Source organism: Amblyomma mixtum, chromosome 9, assembly GCF_055824585.1.
Source record: "Amblyomma mixtum isolate Tamu chromosome 9, ASM5582458v1, whole genome shotgun sequence".
Classification (NCBI taxonomy): Eukaryota; Metazoa; Arthropoda; class Arachnida; order Ixodida; family Ixodidae; genus Amblyomma; species Amblyomma mixtum.
The window spans coordinates 55,528,639-55,548,477 of NC_143020.1; the positions used below are offsets into that span (position 1 = coordinate 55,528,639).

Here is a 19,839-nt window from a genome sequence, read left to right on the forward strand (position 1 = left end):
TTTTTTACATAAAATGTAAAAAAAGCATACATGATGTTCTATAGTTTTCTATGAATTGTGCTTTTTTTATTTTTCTTGTTATCAACTGCCCTTCCCCTCTGAAATGTACTCTGTACCCTGAGGGTATCACAAATAAATAAATAAATAAAATAAATAAAATGAGAAAAACAAATTTCTCACGTTCTCAAATTTCAAATCATGCTTTGGTCATTTGTTTAGGGTGCTAAGCAAGAAGGAGAATAGCAAGTAATGAGAAAAAAATAAAAGAGCAGAGCCAGTTGATGCATCCATGCAGTTTGATATATGAAAGAGGTCTAAGGGTAAATAAATACGAATGGCACATTGCTAACAAATACCAAAATCAGGATTTCTGTAGACTGAATAATGGTCCAGTTATAGTTCTCAAAAACATTATTCATCACACAGTGTAAGTCAAGACTAACTATACACTGTGTAACTGTCAACAACTAATGCATAACTGTGGGTGAACAAAATATGTATGAGATGATAAAAACGAACATAAAATTGAGAAGCCTAGCTTTACTTTATGTGGTTCAAAAAAATGTCATGGTTTCTGTTAACTTAAGGCGTTGCTTAGCCTATATGGACTGAAATTTTTCTACTATATTTACTCGCATAATGAACACACTTTCTCTCTCCAAACATCCCTAAAGGTTTGTGTGGCATGCATTCATTATCTGGGCAAAATGTTCAGAAAAAATCTGAAGAACTACAAACGGGACAAGGATTAGGGTGGTGGAATAAATACTTCATCCGGTACAACTCACCTTCAAAGTAAAACAAAACTTAGTCTTCAGCACAGTTAAGTGCTTCGATAGCAGTCAACAACTTACCTTAAATCCGCACTTATGACTTGCGTACCAGCCCACAATTGCACCCAAAGAGCACACAATGAATTTTCGCTGTAGCACAACTCACAGCAAGTTGCCACAATCCTCAACAAAGAAGAATAAAAAGAGAAACTCTTTGTGACTAGGTTTGGTTTCTACTGGTCCTGAGATCCCTCCGCTGAACATTCTTACTGTCTGTTAGTTCAGTGGGTGGGGTATGGCAATCATGACATTTGACAGACAGCGCTTATATTATCATGAAGTTGTTTTGTGTTGAAACAAATAACCTGCTAGCAATCAGTATCATTATCAGCAGATACAGATCCAAAAGAAAGGGGTATATTAATTAAGCAAGGGAAAAAAGATTGCACTTTCTGACAATCAAAACAAGAGGGTGCGTTCATTATGCAGGTAACTACGGCATATTTGTATATGTGTCCTAGTTGTTTAGTTGGCACTGTACCTGGCTATGGCAGCAATTCACAGCACAATTTCAAAAACCAACTGTGCCTCACATATTATGCTTTGAAGAGGTTAAACAAACAGAACAAAGCAAATAAGAACAGAAAAGCTACTTCGAAAGATTTCAGTTGATGCAGGTTGAATATTGGTGCAGCTAGCCGTTATTACTCTGTCTATAACAGCTTGAAGCACCAGTATTTAACCTCCATAGCCAATGTCCCTCCAATTTCGTGCTTTCATCTATGCTGTCACAATCATGTTTAACCAATCCGTGCCAACATATAGCCCACTATTTGAGCATGGCTGAGCGAAAGGCCGTAGTCATAAAAAGTAAGAAGGTTATCCATGAGCTATTCATTCACATCGCACAGACCATAAATGACTCAATGCAGCTTAAATTACCTAATACATGTTTTCATCACACAGCCACAAAAAGTTATCAGTAAATTCATTACACAACGCAAGGTACCAACCACTATACGACACCGCTGCCCTTCCACCTTCCTCCCTTCCCTTACAGCGTGGTTGAGGTGTCCGCCGAGATATGCGGGACAGATACTGCGCCATTTGCTTTCCTCAAAAACCAATTTACCAATTTTAAATTCATTACACTACATGGTGGCATTACAAGAATCAAGGTTCTGGCCGTAATTTGCCAACACTAAATGCTGAAATTCCATTTTCGAGCTGTTTAATATGGATAACAAACAACTCGCCCAACTTTCTGTTCTTTAAATCAAATCAAGCCAATTTTCTTCTTTACAGATATACAACAAATCCTGGAAGTCCTCTGAGGTAATAAAAGCTATGACCACCAGCTTGTAAAACGCAAAGAAGCCACAGCAAAATTAAACTGTATTCATTAGTTCATTTGCAAGAGAAATGACTGTATACAGGGAGGGGGTATTAGTTTCAATTCATCAGTGCAAGCGGCTTGAAAGCGCTTGGCTGTTAGCATAGAAATTTCTTCAATAGTTGCTGTACAGTATGCTAAATAAATGCAATCGCAGTATTCAGGCAAGTTGTTCTGGGGGGGGGGGGTTATGTCACTCTCATGCGACCCACCCTTTGGAACATGATCACACTGCCCATGCATGCAAAAATCAATTGATTATGCTCGAGAAGATGCGTCTACTGTGTTTACTGAAGAAAAGCAAGGGGTTGCTTCAGGTAAGAAACTTAAGGTTTGACAAATTGTTGCCTGGTCTGAGTGGTCTGCAGTAAATTTGTGTCACAACAGGTAAAAGGAATGGCAACCAAAGGTCGGGGTAAAAAAATATTTAGAGATTTTGGGTTCTGTTGGGAAGCCACCTTCCTGATGAAGGGAACAAGGCTTTTTTATACAAGCCAAAACATTTTAAAATTTTTGACACCAAGTTTTGGCTGGCACTCCATTTTTCTGTTGTGACATTGTTTCAGGTAAGCCATAAAAAGTGAAACCACATCACTAATGTATGCTGCATGCCTGCTATCAAATGAAACAAGTTGCAGTCATTAAAGTGACGAACAGATAGAGCGCCTTTTAAGATGTGTGACAAACGGTATATTCGTGTTTCTTTTGAGTAAAGAATACAATGTTGCATGAGACCAGTCTCGCTACAGACTTCTTGCTATGAGTGCAAGAGACATGAAGTCGGAGAATCTGTTCACTCTGAGACAAGGACAAAGACATCTGAGCTGTCGAGTCAAAGAATAGCAATCATGTTGGTATTGAATTCATTTCATTTCATTTATTTATGCTGTCATCCCTGATCACGGGCTATAACAATATCTATATCTATAACTTCAATATCGCAGAAAATCGAGGGTAACATGAATCCTCATGCAGAGATGATACTTGAGGATGATCAATCCAGGACACCCAGGTGAATTAAGCGAACAAAAGATGGATGGCAGCAAGTACCAGACATCTCTTTTTAGTCAATATGGACAGCTACCTGGATGAAACTGCTGCAAGCGAGATTATAAACAAGAATGTCAGAGAAACGTGAAATTTGTTGCAACAAGTGCTTGAAATTCAACCCCTTGCATTATCTTTGCACGTTTCGTGGGAGCTGCATAGTAACGACTAAATATAAGTTAGGTTAGGTGAGCCAATTAGCCAGAATATATGCTGTACGTAATGTTATTTCTAGTTCATCAGGCTTCTACATGCCTTCTACCACTTCACGCCCTGTTAGTCCTTTCCCTACCTATAATTAATCGTCACCACGCAGCACAATGCTTCCTTGGTCACAATTAACCCAAACGTAAAGTATACTTGATACACTTTGCCTCATGAAAGTTTTTTGTTGACATAAAAACATAGAGAGACCAGACAGTGAATGGACTGACATAAGATAAGTAGAAGATGTCAAATGCAAGGCAACCATTTACTGAAAGAGAAGTTGCAGCAGGGACATTACTGGAGATTCTACTCACCTAAAAGCTACTCATTGCAGATTTCTGCATTTTCGTGCGGTCACACTACACCACTAGCAATCCTGAAAAAGCCGATGGGTCTCTGAAGCCTCGACCTTTGAACCTCGACCTTTGAGATGAAATGACTTGAATACAGTGTGGCTAGGGGAAGCTCACATGGTACTAAAGTTTAAAAGAAGCGCTCTCGAAGAACAATGCAAGGCAATGTCTAGGCAAGGGTCAAGCACATTCAAAGGACAAGTTAAGGCAATGGTTAGGCAGTAGTCAAGCTAATTCAAAACTAAGTGTTTTCGCACATCATACTCAGTTGAACGGCATTAAAACTGTCATTTTTTTGCAGAACTGAGTGTTAGATTTCATGTTCATTATTCATGCTATTACTGTTAAGGACATCAATATGAATTATATTGGGAAAAAACTATTTTACTACAGTTATACGAATATAAAGCATGATGAAAATTTGAGAACTCAGGAGAATTTTAAAACAAATATTGTTACAGGTATAATGCAGTCTCAAACTATTCGAGCCAACCATAAGCCGAAGGTCCTCCAAAGAAATGTAGATGGCACGCTAAGGTACAGAAGCAGCGAATACAGTGATGTTATTTAAGAGGCAACGTTTCAGGTGTGCGCACCACAGTCAAGCAAAGCCAAGTCTCCGGTACTTTAACCCTTTCCGGCGTCACTTTTGTTTTGAGCGAAAACAGTTATTTTCCCACCGAAATAGTATATCAGTGCCTCAAGAACGAGAATTCGTTAGTTTTCCAGCTCGAAAACCAGGGTCGGATTGGTTAGGAACAGTAACATCGAAATGCCCAGATTTGTCGAGGAAGCCCCGTGGGATCGTGGAATCACTTCCGTGTTTCGAAAATGCACATTACTCTCGAAAGGGAGCGAAAACAGTCGACATTATCGCTCACAGCCAAATCTGTCTGCATCAAAACAATGACAACATGCTAACCAGCTCACTCTTTTGTGAAATATAATTTACTGCATTCAGCATATGTGGCAAAAAAGAGCTTATTAGCAAAAAGAATGCTAAAACTGAAACAATACAATCACTGCCAGGTGCAGCACACTCTCAAAAAAGCTGCATGTTAGTTGTGTATACAACTGTGTACAAAGTATCTGAAAGGGTTAATGCACTCAGCCTCCCCTGTGGAAACAGCCACTGTCTCCATCATGACCCCTTTACTCGATGTTAGACCTGGCTTCTCCTACTGGCTCCTAAGCCCGGTGGAGAAGGTTGTTTTAGCTACTTGGAAAGCTTTGTAAAAAAAAGAATAAAGAATTCAAACCACATCCGCATGTTGGTGCAGATTATGACGCAAGGTGTATTTTGAAGCATCATTGGATGTCTCACGCAGAATTTCACAGATTCCTTATTCTCAATTCACGAAATATAAAATACTTTGTCATAGGAAAGTTAAGGGCCTTAAACGTGTAATAGCGGGATGCTAGACATGAAGCTCATCCACCGATTAGCACTTTGGTTTGGGCGAGTTGGTCTATTCTAAAGAATGCATTTGTACTTCCGCAAAGAGAACACCTATATGCACACTTTAGTCTTTGTTAACAGAGCTCAAGGGGATTTGCTTCTGCTTCACGCCAAGTAGCTCGTTATGCACCAACACACAATTCCACATCTCTTGAATGTAAGAGGAGCTCTGGTTCTCCCCCCTCTCCGAAGGTAAGGATTTCCACAGATGTTGCTGGCGCCACACAGCACAAGTTAGAAGCAATCCCCCTTGAGCTCTAAACTTGTGACAAAGGCTCTACATGTTGTATGTGTTTCTTGTTTGTCCATGTCATCTTCGTACAAGTATGTGTTGTATCCATTGGTTTTGGTTTCGGATTGATGGACTGGCTATTTGCTTGTTTGTGTTTATGTGTACTTGTTGATTAGCTGTTTGTGTCCCGTGCTTGTTGTCTATAAATACTTGTATGTGTCCAATAAATTGAGTCTTGTCTCTTCGTACGGCCACCTCGGCTGATACTACAGTCTGTACTTTAAGAATGATCCACTGACCGCTACACTCCATCTCACAACTCGTTTGTAGCACTTTGGAAGGTGTGTGTCTCGTCCAATCAGGGCTGCCAGAACACAACCAACAGTTCCTCACGTATCTCAACAGTGTTGAGACAATTTTACAAACAATTATTGCAGTAACTGAAAAGGTGGTGTAGGATAGTGCTTTCAAAGTAGGGCAACTGTTTTGTTTACTGCCTAAATTAGCAGAGAAAGCCCGCATGAACACACCACTGTGAACGTCCGCTGCGAAGCGGTGCCCTGCCAATCGTAAGCATGATGCCCGCCGAGCTGGCCGACCCTTAACTGTGCAGCAGATGGACACTGGTGCTTTCTTTCACAGTGATGGAACCACCAGACTTGAAACGATGAAAGCGGAGGAACATAAAAGGACCACGTATTGTACCGATAGGCTAAGATTGCCATAGCCACCGCAGCACTGCAAACAACAACTTGTGAGATGGAGTATAGACCATAAGGCCAGAACCCTACCAACTGTATTATGAGCCCACTTTTGCCGCCATTTGTTCAAAGCAGTTGAGCTTCTAAAGTTGTCAAGAGAACAGAAATGTTTTTGAACATGTCTGTGAGGCAGAAGAGACACACAACTGGTCCTGGTGATAACTAAAACTGTTTGTGAGCTTTTCATGCTATTTTATTTGTGGCTAGAAAATAAGCTGAGTTTTTAGTATCTTGAAGACAAGGTAAGGGCAATTTCACACTGCTGAAAATATTTTGGACCCCCAAAGGATATGGTTTTGTGTACAAACCTAATATCTGGCTCCAAGTTTCAGTGTTGTCTTGAAATTTGAGCTCTGCTTACAAAAGACCAGCTAAACTACGGTCGGCTGGGATCCAGTTACAAAGCGTGGAAATTCAGGCAATAAGGGTAGTCATGATAAAAAAAACAGTGCAAAGCTCATGCACTGGACAATCTAACAACAACTTCCATACCGAGGCCTTGGGAAACACTGACCCAAGTGATTGTCTCTTGTCATCGATATGACGAACCGTTCCAGATGGTATAAATGTTCAGCAAAAATCCCAGCAAATTAACTAGCCCAACAGCCTCTAAACTGCAACAAATATCCCCCTGAACTGCAATAGACCTAAGCTTCATATATCACAAATGTGTCATCTAAGTTTGTGCTGAAATCTGTAAAGTTCATTCAAAAGTGGCTGACAAGAACATGCAGGCAACCTAACGGCACAAGCTAAATGTGAAGGCCATAGAAAAATGTAGCAGCTGTGTGTTACTAAACAGTTTGGCAGTGCAAAATCAGCCTGAATATATCAAGGATCTAACGAGCACATACCAGAACTACTCCTGCAGATGTACCTGGAATGAGCAGCAGCAAGAAATATGTGGAAAAGGAAGAATGTGGAGCACTGTAGATTGTGGGATGTCAATTATAGGTGGTTATCCGATACACTTAACGGTGAACACGTGAACGAGTAGCCGCCCTCTTCGGAGCGCCAGTGCATCTGATACAGCCACATATCAAAGCAAAGAGGAGCAGGCGAAGAGGGACCTGGACGTGGTGCTTCACGTTGCCTGCCACGTTGCTTCGATGTGTAGCTGTGTCGGACACACTGGCACCTTGCAGAGCGTAGCCATGCGCTCGCATGTTCACCCTAAGTGCGAACAACTCTGCCCAAGTGTGGATAGAAGAAAGGAAAGCATGTTCCTCTGTTCTGAGTACAGTTACGCCAGTTGTAATTGCACTGGGGGACACTGTGCTCATGCACAACCATCCTAACTATACCAGCTTAAAGGACTACAGAACCTAATTTTATTGTGTTTTCTTCTTTCAAAAAATGTGTTAGACATTAGAGTACATAGATTATCACGTGGTATTCACCTACGACCGCTAAATAATTTATAATCGAATTTCTTCTCTCGTGCTGTTTTTGGTTTCATCAGCCGAACGATGATGGTGACGTGTAGTTGGTGTTTAGGTCACGTGATGCACTAGAAAAGTGCTAATATAATTTCCTGGTTTTAATTCCCTAGTATTAATTAATTATAATTCCCTAGTAGTTTTAATTCCCTACAACAGTTAAGCCAGCCTCTTTCAATACCTGGAATCGCATAAAACGACCTATCAGCTAATATACAGCAGACTTTTTAATATCTCACGTGACCAAAACATCAACTACACGTCACAGCCATCGTTCAGCAGTTGAAACCGATACCGAAAGAGTGTCAAGAAATTCAATTATAAATTATTCAGCGGTAGTAGACAAATATCACGGTGTACTTAATGTATATCAATGTCTAACGCATTATTTAAAAGAAGAAATCATGCAAGCAAAAATTTGGTGTATATAGTCCTTTAAATTCATGTCATACCACCCAGTTTTCGCTAGGCGATGTGTCACAAAGAATAAAATGCCATGATGCACTCCATTTACATCTGTCCATGTATGTACTGAGAGCTCTCATAACCTCTCAGGATGTGTGAACACTGACCAGGCCACACAGTTGCCACATCTGAGAATAATCATCTCATTTCACCACCGCATATAATAGCACACAAGTCTAATTTATATGTCTTCCAGTGTGGTCTTGAGCAGCTAGCAAGTAACACAGTTCAGTGCTTCGACTGCAGCTTGTACATGCTAGAGGCCTTGTCTCCATAGTACATTCATATTTCGTACGTACCAAACATGCATAAAAACTAAGGAAGAAATAGTTACTACAAATTAAAACGAGCATTGAGCAGCACACATAAGGCACAGGTAGAAGCATGCGATAAAATATTTCTGTAAACTCTCTGTCTAACACATCAAGACAAACTGGCTTACAGTCCATTACGTGCATGAACAATGCACGATAACACAGAAGACAATCAGAATGGATATCACAAGTGCCGACATACAACAAGCTATGTCACCCAAGTTATCCCAACAACGGCACTTGTGGCATTCATTCTGAGTCTTGTCCTTGTTATTCTGTGCTGTAGATTCACTCCCCCATACACCAATCTAGTCACTGGTTAGATGAAGCAGCAGCAGAACTGTTCGCACCCGAAGTCACCCCAGCAGTAGTGATCCCCTTGAAGGCAATCCTAAACCTCACTGTCCTACCGAGGGCACTGTGATCATTGCTCTTGACCACCCTCAGTTCCCGTGTTTCCCCGGCGTCGAACAGATCGCCCAGAAGACGCAGTTCTAGCGAAAGCGACGGCACATCTTCCCAGTACTTCCCCAGGGCCGGTTTCATGACACCGGCTTCCCCAGCCACGAAGTCGTTGGTGACCACCACGGCGATCCTAAACCTCGTCGCCAGGTGCTGCAAGGTAATACATAAATGCGAGAGCAACGACAACCCGCCGACGTACTGGTCGCCGGTCAAAACCGGTGACGCGGCGGCTGTTAAAGAGTCGATGACCACCAACTTCACGTCCGACAGAGCGGAAGAACCGCCTTTCCCAGTCGATAGAGTATCGCGCACTTGGTCGACGACCTGAACGACCTCCAGAAGGTCGCAAGCGATGACGTGCCTTATCTTCGTGAGCGCGGCAGTTTCGGTTTTGACGTAGTCGCCGCCGGCTTTGCGCGACGCCGCGATGATCTGTCGTAATCGGTCGGCTGAAAAGCAGCACAGGGTGTCGACGTAGAGCACACCGAAGTGACTAGCAAGGGCGACGTTGGCGGCGAGACTGTGGCAAAGTTGCGTCTTGCCGCTGTTGCTGGCGCCGACGATCTCGGTGATGCGGCCGGTGTAGAAACCGCCACCAATTGCGTTGTCGACGTTGCTGCTCCCAGTACTAAAGATGGCCGTGCTCTCGAGGAGATGCTCGTACAACTCATTTCCAGTGCGCAACTTTGGGGCGTAGACAGCTTGCAGCGAACGCCGTACTCTTATCACATCGCTGTAGGGGAGGCCGGTTCGTTCGGCGATGGATTCACGCTCAGATGACAGGTAGTCGAGTACGGTTCTTATACCCGCAGCTAACAGCTTCTCGAGGATCGGTGCTGTTAGCTCTGGACAAAGTCCGACACGCAGAATTGTCATTCCGACAAGAAACGGCGTTTCCAGCGGTTACGATGTGGAAAGTAAAGGTTTGAAACTTGCACATTTCGGGTGGATTCGACTGCGCCACCGGCTTGTCGCAGCTTGATGTGACTTGCGGCGCCAACGATATGCTCAGATCACGGCGTTACAGTGCTCTAGAACCCCAAGGTTCTAGAGCACTGTAACGGCGTAAGTGGTTCCAAATGAATCTCTACAGAGTAGAATTTTTGCAGAAGTTTTACCTTTCGCATTTTACTGACTGAGTGAATCGAGATAAAACTGATAGTTTCGATACACCTAAACGCAAAACAAACAAAGAGCGAAACATACCAGAAAAGGCGCTGCCGCGTATCCGTGTGCTTGAGAATTACGCACGCAGAAATTGACCTAAAAGTTTGCTTTTTTGAACACTTGGTGCTTCAAAACTTAAATTTTTGTAAGAAAATTAATTTTTGTTGTGCTCTCACGACTTTCGGCGCAAGAAAACTAGGTAGTTTGCTAGCGGCGTTTGTCCGTGTCAAGCAGATCGTACCACCATTTCACATACCCGGCGTCAGCTGTGGATCAGCTGGAATAATAAAAAACAACACAAATAACTCCTGTCGGGCTTTTGACCTGCGATTTCGCAGATTTTAACTTTATCGTTGACACAATAAAGCGCTCCTACAGTTCCAAGGAGCTGTTTGGAAGACTAACCATGGCATTGTTTTTTTATAAACCACTTTTAAGTAAGCGGCATTTATTCTTAAATTTCACTCGCTGTCGCGGCGTAGCTCGCGCTTTGGTTTTCGAACGCGTGCACACAAGGTGATCGCTCAGAAAAATGGAGTCGTTATCTGAAACAGTTAAGCATCGTGACTGCACAAAGTGCACTACCGGCATTGTGCATGAAAAACAAACAGAAAACCTGCCGCTCTCGAGCCGCCCTTCGCATCTCGCAAAACGCACGCACGGCGGCGACGGCCACAAACAGACGCCCGTGCGGGGCCGGTCACGTGACCCCCCGGCGGCCAATCGCGAATAAGGCCATGGTGACAAGTTGTTGATGCGAGCCGTCTCCAATGCTGCGAGCAACCGAGTCTTGCGGAGCGGGGACATTTCTGGACAATTTCTAATATTTTTCGCCGCTTTCGAGCCCAGCTCGGACCGGGGACGATCCAGCGGGCGCCGGCGACGCCTGCGAGCGTGACAAGTCGGCAATGGTGAGCGAAACGTGCGCAACGCAGGCCCTGCGCCGATCCGTGATCCCCGTGTGTGTGTTTCTCCGTGTTGTGTACTACGCGCTGCCTAAGCCTAACGGGTGTCTGCAATCGCCGATCGCTCCGGGTGCTCGCGATGTGCGGCACCGATGACCGCTAGGTCTTGGCGCTAATTCTCTCGTGCCAGGGTTCACGCGCTCATTTGCCGTGTATGTACCGATCGGGCGCGCAAAGATGTCGCCGGACGCCGAGATGCCAGAAGCAACGGCGGCGATGGGGGGAAAAAGTAGCAAAAAAGAGAAGCGGATGCTACTTTTTTTTTCTGGGTCATGCCGCTAGCTGCCAGGTGAAAGGAGCATCTGGAAAACGCGACCGAGCGTTCAAACACCTTGACAGAAAAACTCCGACGGTCGTGCTCGTGAAGAGGGGGGCTTGCCCGAGTTTGGCGTGAAACGGGGTGAAAGCTTTTCCCGAGTGCGGCCATCATCGCCGCTCGTAACCCCCGGTACCGCGTAGCTCGCGAGGGGCCCTTCGTCTAGGTTCGCGGCGTCGGCAGGTTTTTATTTTTTTTTCATTTCTTCCTGGGCGGCGCTTTTTCCTCTTACAAGAAGTCGAGTCGCAACTTGGACGGCTCGCTCCTAATTTGCGATCGGGCCGTTATCTTAGTTTTGACTCGCACGGTGCGAACAGCTGTCAGAGGTGCCTTATTAGGATCGCTGGCTCGTACTGTATCCTCCCTAGACGGTGTTCGCAGCTGTTTAAGGCCCAGATGATGTGACGTGCGCATGAATCGCTGCTGACGTTGACCCTGCCGTGGCAGACTTTCGGGGGTTTCACCGTAACCCCCTCATGCTTAAGCATGCTGCTTTCGTGTCGGAACGGAACTCGACCACTGATGCCTACTTTTATTCTTAGCTTGACCTTCGCTCGTCCGTTTACGTGAACCTGTCAGAAGGTCTTTGACACTGAGAGTATCGAGTACGTTCACTGGTATGCCCCGAATTATAGTTTCTGCGATATGGTTCGACCTTTTTTGTTGTTAATTACTGCGACCCTGTGTCACGGTTGTGTGCGTTTGGGATCTGTGTTGCTTCGAGTTCAAATTGGGGAAGCTCAGCTGATCTATAGGCAAGGATTGAGGAAGGCAGGTGAAACAAGGTGCTTGTCCTAATCCCTTGCCCACAATCCAGCTGACGTTCTCCAATTTCAACACGTACCAACTAGCCGGTTCAAAACAGCTTCCAACTTGTCCACGCATGCAGATTTTACGAGCCTGTGCCTGTTCGATATGCTAATGGCTCTGCATATCAGGATTTGTGCCCCTGTACGTTTCATTGCTTAATCATCTTGGTGCAGCCATCCGTGGAAGGTATGCAGATTTATACCAGCTGCCTGCATTGATGCATGGCAGAGATACGTACGCGAGAACAAGCGTTGTCACGTAAGCAGCGTGTGATACATGTGTGGCATACCGTGTGGCCTCATCCGTCAAATGCGCAACTGTCTTGCCCTACTTATTCCGCTTTTGAAACTTTACACTTGTAAAAGAACTCGAAGATGGACCAGCATTCACCACGGTGTCGTTCTGACCATCGTTACATGAATGAAACTTTGGTTCTGTCACGAAAAGTTTTTAATTTGCAGTATCTTTTGTAAGTGCATTAATGTTTGCAAACTGACAACATGCCTTAACAAAAAACGGTGGTGTGGTCTCATCGCATTTTTACCACAGAACGTCAAGTGTCATTTGTTTTTATGGTGGAAAAAACAGCACAAACTAAGACAAAAAACACAGAACAAGAGGGGAGACACTACAGCGCTTGTAGTGTCTCCCCTCTTGTTCTGTGTTTTCTGTCTTAGTTTGCGCTGTTTTTTCCACCATGAATTCACACCAACTAGCCCAAATGTCTGTTTTGCTACGTCATTTGTTTTGCTGCTTGTGAACTGATGGCGTACTATCCGTTCTGTTCAGCTGTTATGAGTTATTTTTTCTTGATCAGCAGCGTATTGTGCAGGTCTTCATAGAGTTTGTGGTTTTGGCATTACACTTCGTCTCTGTGGTTTGCTCTGCTGACATTCTTTAATGTTGGTTGCATGGTGTTAAAGTTGTTACATTAACGACGAAGCCGTGACAGAACCGAATCATTGCCTTTATTTTTGGGTGTCATTTAAGTAAAGTTTAAGCCGAAGTCTTGATTTGGGATTGTGCTGAGGAGTGCTTGCACGCAGGCAAAATTCTAGAACCCCATGTACTACGCAATGTCAGTGCACGTTAAAGAACCCCAGGTAGTCAAAATTTCCGGAGCCCTTCACTACGGCGCCCCTCATAGCCTTGAGTCGCTTTGGGACGTTAAACCTCAATAAACCAAAGCCATGCCAACCTAAGCTTGTGCCAAAAGCTTCTGGTTGAAAGCAGCACGTGTTTTCTCCTATACGGAACATTTTAACATTTCATTTCGGAGACGGGGGCTGGGAAAAAATGCGAACACCAGGGAAAAAGGTTACGGCATAGAATTATAGAAGTTTGTGCAGAATTGAAAGGTAGTGCAGTGTGTACATTCTTTTCCTCTTCCCTTGCAGGCTTCGTCGGATGAACCCTTATACCTGACAGTGGGGACGGACGTGAGTGCCAAGTATCGTGGTGCCTTTTGCGAGGCCAAGATAAAGAAGGTGAACCGCATGGTGAAATGTCGGGTGAGTCCACAGAGTCATGCTGCTTCTCCATTGCGTTCAAGCGCTTTCGTGAAACTTGGTGCAGCGAAATGTGCCGCGAAAATTCTACGCTTGCTGGCGGACATCCTTCATTTTGGGTTCAGCTGACGTGTTTGTCAGCCGCCGTGGTACACTTTGTAATTAAGAGAAATAAGGCCACCTATTTTTTGTTTTTGTTTTTTTCTTTGGAGTGGTACTCAAGACATTAGTGCAGTTCATGGATCTGCACATAGAATTTCCATGCGCACGAAAAAAATTTAAATTGATTTGATCTCTTGTTTTGATTTCAGTTTCGCTAGCCATCTAGAAGCTATGACAAGCGAGTTGAGACAATGTTAAAGGGACTTTAAAAATATATATCAAACTAAGCAAGGCTCATAGATTGTTCTTCAGGGACACTACTGACATTTTTTTTTCGCTGAAAGCTGGCTGTGTTGCTGAGAAAACACAAATGAAAGTTCCGAAACCCTTCACACTCAAAGTATCTACAAAAAGTGAGCTGCCGTGACGTCGCTTTTATGATGTAGTTGCAGTGTAGCTCTCCAACCAATCAGAGGCGCCACTGCCAAAGACTGGAAACCGAAAGTCAACAGATAACTGGTCGCGGCGGCAAGGTGCAAGTCTAGGCTGCCTCCGTTGATCGCTATTTCGATGGGGACTCTCCTTTGCATCGCGTGAGACTGCGTGTCATTCTAACTTGCGTGTACGGCATAAATAGGCTGTGTGGGAATACGTGCTAAAGAAACTACTTAAGGGGGACACTGGTCTTGAAAAAAAAATTTTATTAATGAAGTCACAGTTACGAAATCTTCAGGGAATATGCATTTTTGTGTGCTGATTCTAAATATGTCATTTAATTCCATGTAAAACAATTCCTTGAGCACTTATGCAGTTTTTATGCTAGTAGTTTGCGGAGAGTCCTGAAGAAAATTTGCTGCGGGAAACTCGCTGAAATGTATGCCATTGGGTTCTCTTGACACCAAGGAATACAATAAGGGTGAAATTGTCTTTCTGCCTATCATAGAGCTTAAGTTATAGAGTTTTGAAGTTGTCGCTTCAGAAATGAGAAGGAAAGTGTGTATCCCTGTTTCTGAAGTGGCAGCTTCAGTACCCTATTACTCAAGTTCTATGAGAGCCAGGATGATAATTTCACCCTTATTGTATTCCTTGGTGTCAAGAGAACCCAATGGCATACATTTCAGCTAGTTTCCTGCAGCAAATTTTGTTCAAAACTCTCCGCAAAATACTTGCATAAAAAGTGCATAAGTGCACAAGGAATTGTTTTACATGCAATTAAATGACATATCTAGAATCAGCACGCAAAAATACATGTGCCCTGAAAATTTCATAACTATGACTAAATTAATAAAATTTTCTTTTCAAGACCAGTGTCCCCCCTTAAGCTATCGAGAACAGCCACAGACTGCAGAACAAACTGCTGATTGCGCTGACACGCATATATATCGGCGATGATAACGCCAGCGTGTGGCCTTTGGTGCGTTGTGTGGTGTCATGAAGTGTACACGTAAGCTTCAAGGGATCCTCAAAAGCATGCGAGCCACGGTCATGTTCTAACACATTTAATTCAACACCATATCTGAGTGAAAAATTGCGTGCGCAATTCTGATCGAACTGTGCACTGTGTTGTCGATTACTGCGTGTTTGTTGACCGACTATGCAGCAAGTACGATCGCAGTCAGCCCTTGTGATTGACTCTGCTCCAGTTGTATAGTCGGATAGAACTTAAAGGGGCCCAGAAACGCAATCTTAGTTAACTGTATTGCCTGTTGATTGCATACAGTGAGTTATAATGGTGCTATTAGCGTCGGTAATCCTGCATATATTCCGTTATTTAATATTTTAATGTCCTCCCAAAAACAACTTCATGGCTCTGATGGTGTCGCCACACAGTGGCGGGTTTTAGCAGCGGATATGACATCACCTGGCACGAGCTTGATGATCGGACAAACAGTAAATATACTTCAAATTGCGTGAATAAATAGAGACACATTTTGTCACCTCTCTGTGTTTTACATTAGATCAACAAAAACAACTTGTTTGTCTTAGATAAAAGCCCTGCAAAGCAAGTAAAATAAAAATACACCACCAGGGGCGCTCTGGCAGGGAAACAACACTGCCCGTCTCACAGAGAGCAGGCAACCATGGAGTACAAACTTCCGCGACGTGCTCTGGCTGGCTGTTTTGATTGGTTGCGCCAGGTGCCGTCATTGGGAGAGCGAAATAGGAGCGGGAAGCCCCGCCAAAATCGAGTTGAGGGCAGCGTTTTGTTTGCTTGTATTTTGAAATTTCTTCACTGAATAACTCCCGTTCCTGTGCATCGATTCCTGTAATTCTTTTTAAGTCAGCGTCTATGTGACATAAAGAACCCACCTGAAGTATAGCCGGTATCCCCCCAGGCAGTGTTTCGCAGCCCCTTTAACGAACGAAGCGGCTTTTCCCCGTCAAAGAACCCCCCTCCAGCCAATGGCGTCAGCTGATTCTCATTGTCCTGCTAACGTGACAATGCAGGGAGTGGCAGATGAAAGGGGATAGTCCCCTCCCTCCATAGTCGGGGATAGACCCCTCTCTCCACTGTGGCACCGCTCCCTGCATTGTCACCCTAGCAGGGTCATGAGAATTGGCCGACGCCATTGGATGGAAGGGGGGGGTCCTTTGACCCTTTGACGGCGAAAAGCCGCTTCTTTCTTAAGTTGTATCCGACTACAGAGATTTCTACGTTCGTTAATAGCTTTTGGCGGATTGTAATCAGCAATGAAGAGGAGTATGTTGCACCCAAATATAGTCCGCCGCCTGTTGGCTAAATTGTCTGCAGGGGATGCACAAATAATCTTGACAAACACTCATCAGCTGGTTAACTTTTTCTTGCGGAAAACGCTGCCTTTGCGTATGGTGCCTCACGTACTGTGCGCTTAATGACCCGCACTGGGAAACTTTTTGATGAGCCAGATGGGCGGTGATGGGGTCATACGTGCGGTACTTCTCAGACATTTTTTCAGTGCATCTAAAAGCATATCTGGTTTTCTACTGCGCAGAAAACATGGAAGACAACCCGCTGTCAGTGCGCTTCAATGTCGACAACATGCATACATTAGCGCATGCTGATAAAAAAAAAAACACTTTGCGATTTCATAATGCCTACAGCCTGCACAAAGCAGCCATTTCAGTGGTCGAAGTGAGAGCAAAACCACTTCAATCACCACCTAGCAAGCACACACAGTATGAATGTCATTGAGTGCATGCAGTTCTGAACTTACTGCATGCAACGGCTACATGCAGTCTCAGTGCACAGAATGCGAGATGAAAGATTTGACGCTAGTGTTTGCACCTAACCTTTCTCTCCATCGTCTCTTTTGGAGTTGTTTGAATTATGAGACCCCCTGCACTGTTAGCTATGCCTACTGTGCTGCTTTCGTCATATTTCAATGGTAATTGCCCATCGATGCGGTGAAATAGCGTCCCGCGAGAAAGCTCATGAACACACCTGTGCACCTGTCGCTGGTGTATGGATCTTCAAGTGGCGGTGTCACATGTACGTAGCTTTATTAAAATATTGTTTCTTGTAAAAGTGACGCATTTTCTTTCAGATGATGCCAACCTATCAGTCTAGCCTGACTGTATTCCCCTTTAGTGTCCCTTTAACGTTACGTGAGGCAAGTGAAACCTGCTATATAATTGACTGCTTCATTGTTTCACTCGACTAATCTCTTACACCAGCCTTCCCAGCCAGCAACAAACAGCTAATTTACATAGCTGTTTACACGTGCCTCACATGACCTTGACATTGCCTCAACTCGCCTGCGATGTCCTAGCCATTTGTTGACTTTTGAAATTGAAACCAGAACAGAGTGAGAGAGAAAGAAAATTGAACCGTAAGTTATTTACGGGGCTAAAGCAGGTTCGACATGGCAGTCCATGTTTACGGATGGATGTCTTGCACACCATTCGGAAGATGTGCTGACGAAATTTAGTAGTGTCTCTACTCCTTTCAAGTGTGGGATGACTTTGTTGTGTGGCTGAGGGAAAAGGCTTTGCTCATTCGAATCCGATCACTTTATTTTCCAGGGTGACATACCCTGGACGGTCTCCTGGACTGAAAGCTGTGGCGAGCAGCTTGACAAAAAGTCCAGGAGTCATTGTGTACAAGACAGTGGTTGACGTATGTGTGTAACGTCAAAACGCGCAAGAAAAAAAAAACAACTCATGTTTGAGTAGGTAGTGGTGGGAACACACATTCGCTGTGGGGACAGTTTTCAATCGCAACACATGAATGCGACGCAGGTATTCAAAAGAACCATTTACAGGTGCTGAAATTAACCTCGGAAGTGTTCGCTGTTTTTTGGGGACACCGAGGACTGATAAAGGTTGGCCTGTATCGATAGGTTATCGTGTTCTGATAGTTAAGAAGCTGCTCTGATTGGAAATGAAGCATCTTTTATTTCCACACGAACATCTACATGAGCCAGAGAGAACCAAGTAATTGATCTTATTGCCCCGCCGCGGTGGCTCAGTGGTTACGGTGCTCGGCTGCTGACCCAAAAGACGCGGGTTCGATCCCGGCCGCGGCGGCTGAATTTCGATGGAGGTGAAATTCTAGAGGCCCATGTTCTGTGCGATGTCAGTGCACGTTAAAGAACCCCAGGTGGTAGAAATTTCCTGAGCCCTCCACTACGGCGTCCCTCATAGCCTGAGTCGCTTTGGGACGTTAAACCCCGATAAACAGACAAACAAACAATTGATCTTTTTTAAAAACTAAAATCGTGCAAAGATGTCCTCAGTTGGCTTTTAATTGCAGCTGCAGTTTTATTGCCACTGTAGGGCATGGACTGGTCACTCACCGAGAGAAGCGGCAGTGTTAGGTAATACACAACCATGTGTAAAACACCTCCATCACGGCTTATCAGTTTGCACTGTGATACTAAAATAGTGGTCATCCGTTGTTATGGACAAGTCTAATCAGTTCTTTTGGAGCCCGAAATTTATCAGCGATATGGACAAGTTGAAAACGCAAGCATTCATTTGGGGTCCATGTATTTGATTTATGAAGTTGAGAGCGTGACAGGATCCTGTCTGGCCAGGCGGGTACATCTGAAACAAAGCAGAGATGCTGACCAGTGAAGAAGATCTTTGATGTTTCAGCTCCTAGCACAGGGAGCCTTGTTCGCAATGAAGACATCACTGGAAGTGGGTCGTTTTTAAATCGGCTTGAATAATCGCCGCAAAGGACTGTGTGTATATTGGGCTCAGATTTTTCTCGTTTCGGTTCATCGTGTGCGGTGTGGTATGTATGATTAGTAGGGGTGTGCGAATATCAAATTTTTCGAATACGAATCGAATACGAATACTTGGTTCCGAATATCGAATCAAATATCGAATAATCAAGGACAGACGCATTTAACCACTACAAAACATTTATTTGAGCTCCCAAGAACATCACAGTTCAACTATCAGTGATGAAATGAGCACAAAAGGTGTGTGTGGCTGCACAAAAAGTATCAAAGACTCGAACATTGTTTTTAGAAGAGTGGAAATATCAGAGAAGATGGCTAGTACACAGCATTGATCAAAGCTAGCTTGCCATAAGCACAAAAGTGCGTTGCTGGGATGAACATAAAAGATTGTCGTGAAGGAAAACCGGCTGCTCCACATGGTCAGGCAGAAGTAGTTTCCTTCTAGCTGAAACAACTTCTCCAGCCACAGAAAATGCCCTCTCAATAGGCACTGAACTGGCTCGTATTGCGAGGTATTTCGTGCACAGCTCCGACTATACCAGCTTCGCAGGTATAGCCACAAAGAAGCTCACCAGTGCAGTCAGCTACTGCATGGTCCAACGTTACTCATTGCTCTGGGCGCCGCCATGTTGTTATGTCTCTGTCGATAGGACTTGCGGACCGAAATGAACGCCGGTGCTTGCAATAGAATATTCGGCAAGATACGAATATTCGCGTCGTGTCGAATATTCAAAACAACACGAATACTTGGACTTCGAATCGAATACGAATACTAAAAATATAATATTCGAATTATATTAGAAAATTTCGAATATTCGCACACCCCTAATGATTAGGGATTCGGGATGCAGCCGTGATGCTGTCAGTTTTTTTCTCGCGACAATTCTTGCTTTGT

At 44.1% G+C, this 19,839-nt stretch overlaps 2 protein-coding genes across 4 annotated transcripts in view; one reads left to right on the forward strand and one right to left on the reverse strand.

Annotated features, from left to right (window-relative positions):
• Positions 1-8,293: 8,293 nt before the first annotated feature.
• On the reverse strand, positions 8,294-9,942 carry LOC149329105 (DNA repair protein RAD51 homolog 4-like). The gene has a single exon (XM_089560110.1). The coding sequence runs from the start codon at positions 9,782-9,784 to the stop codon at positions 8,756-8,758; it is 1,029 nt and encodes a 342-aa protein (XP_089416236.1). The 5' UTR covers positions 9,785-9,942; the 3' UTR covers positions 8,294-8,755.
• An 870-nt stretch (positions 9,943-10,812) lies between these two features.
• LOC149329106 (uncharacterized) overlaps positions 10,813-19,839 on the forward strand; it is a 62,643-nt gene continuing 53,616 nt past the window's right edge. For 2 of the 3 annotated variants that reach the window (XM_089560106.1, XM_089560107.1), the window contains exons 1-2: positions 10,814-10,986; positions 13,564-13,677. In XM_089560106.1, the coding sequence (XP_089416232.1) occupies positions 10,984-10,986; positions 13,564-13,677 (117 nt within the window). In that variant the 5' untranslated portion in view covers positions 10,814-10,983. Of the gene's footprint in view, positions 10,987-13,563; positions 13,678-19,839 lie in introns of all 3 variants that reach the window. The other variant, XM_089560109.1, reaches the window with a different exon arrangement.

What these genes read in the sequence shown, in the direction of transcription:
- LOC149329105 (XM_089560110.1), bottom strand. Translation starts at nt 9,784, where the DNA reads ATGACAATTCTGCGTGTCGGACTTTGTCCAGAGCTAACAGCACCGATC.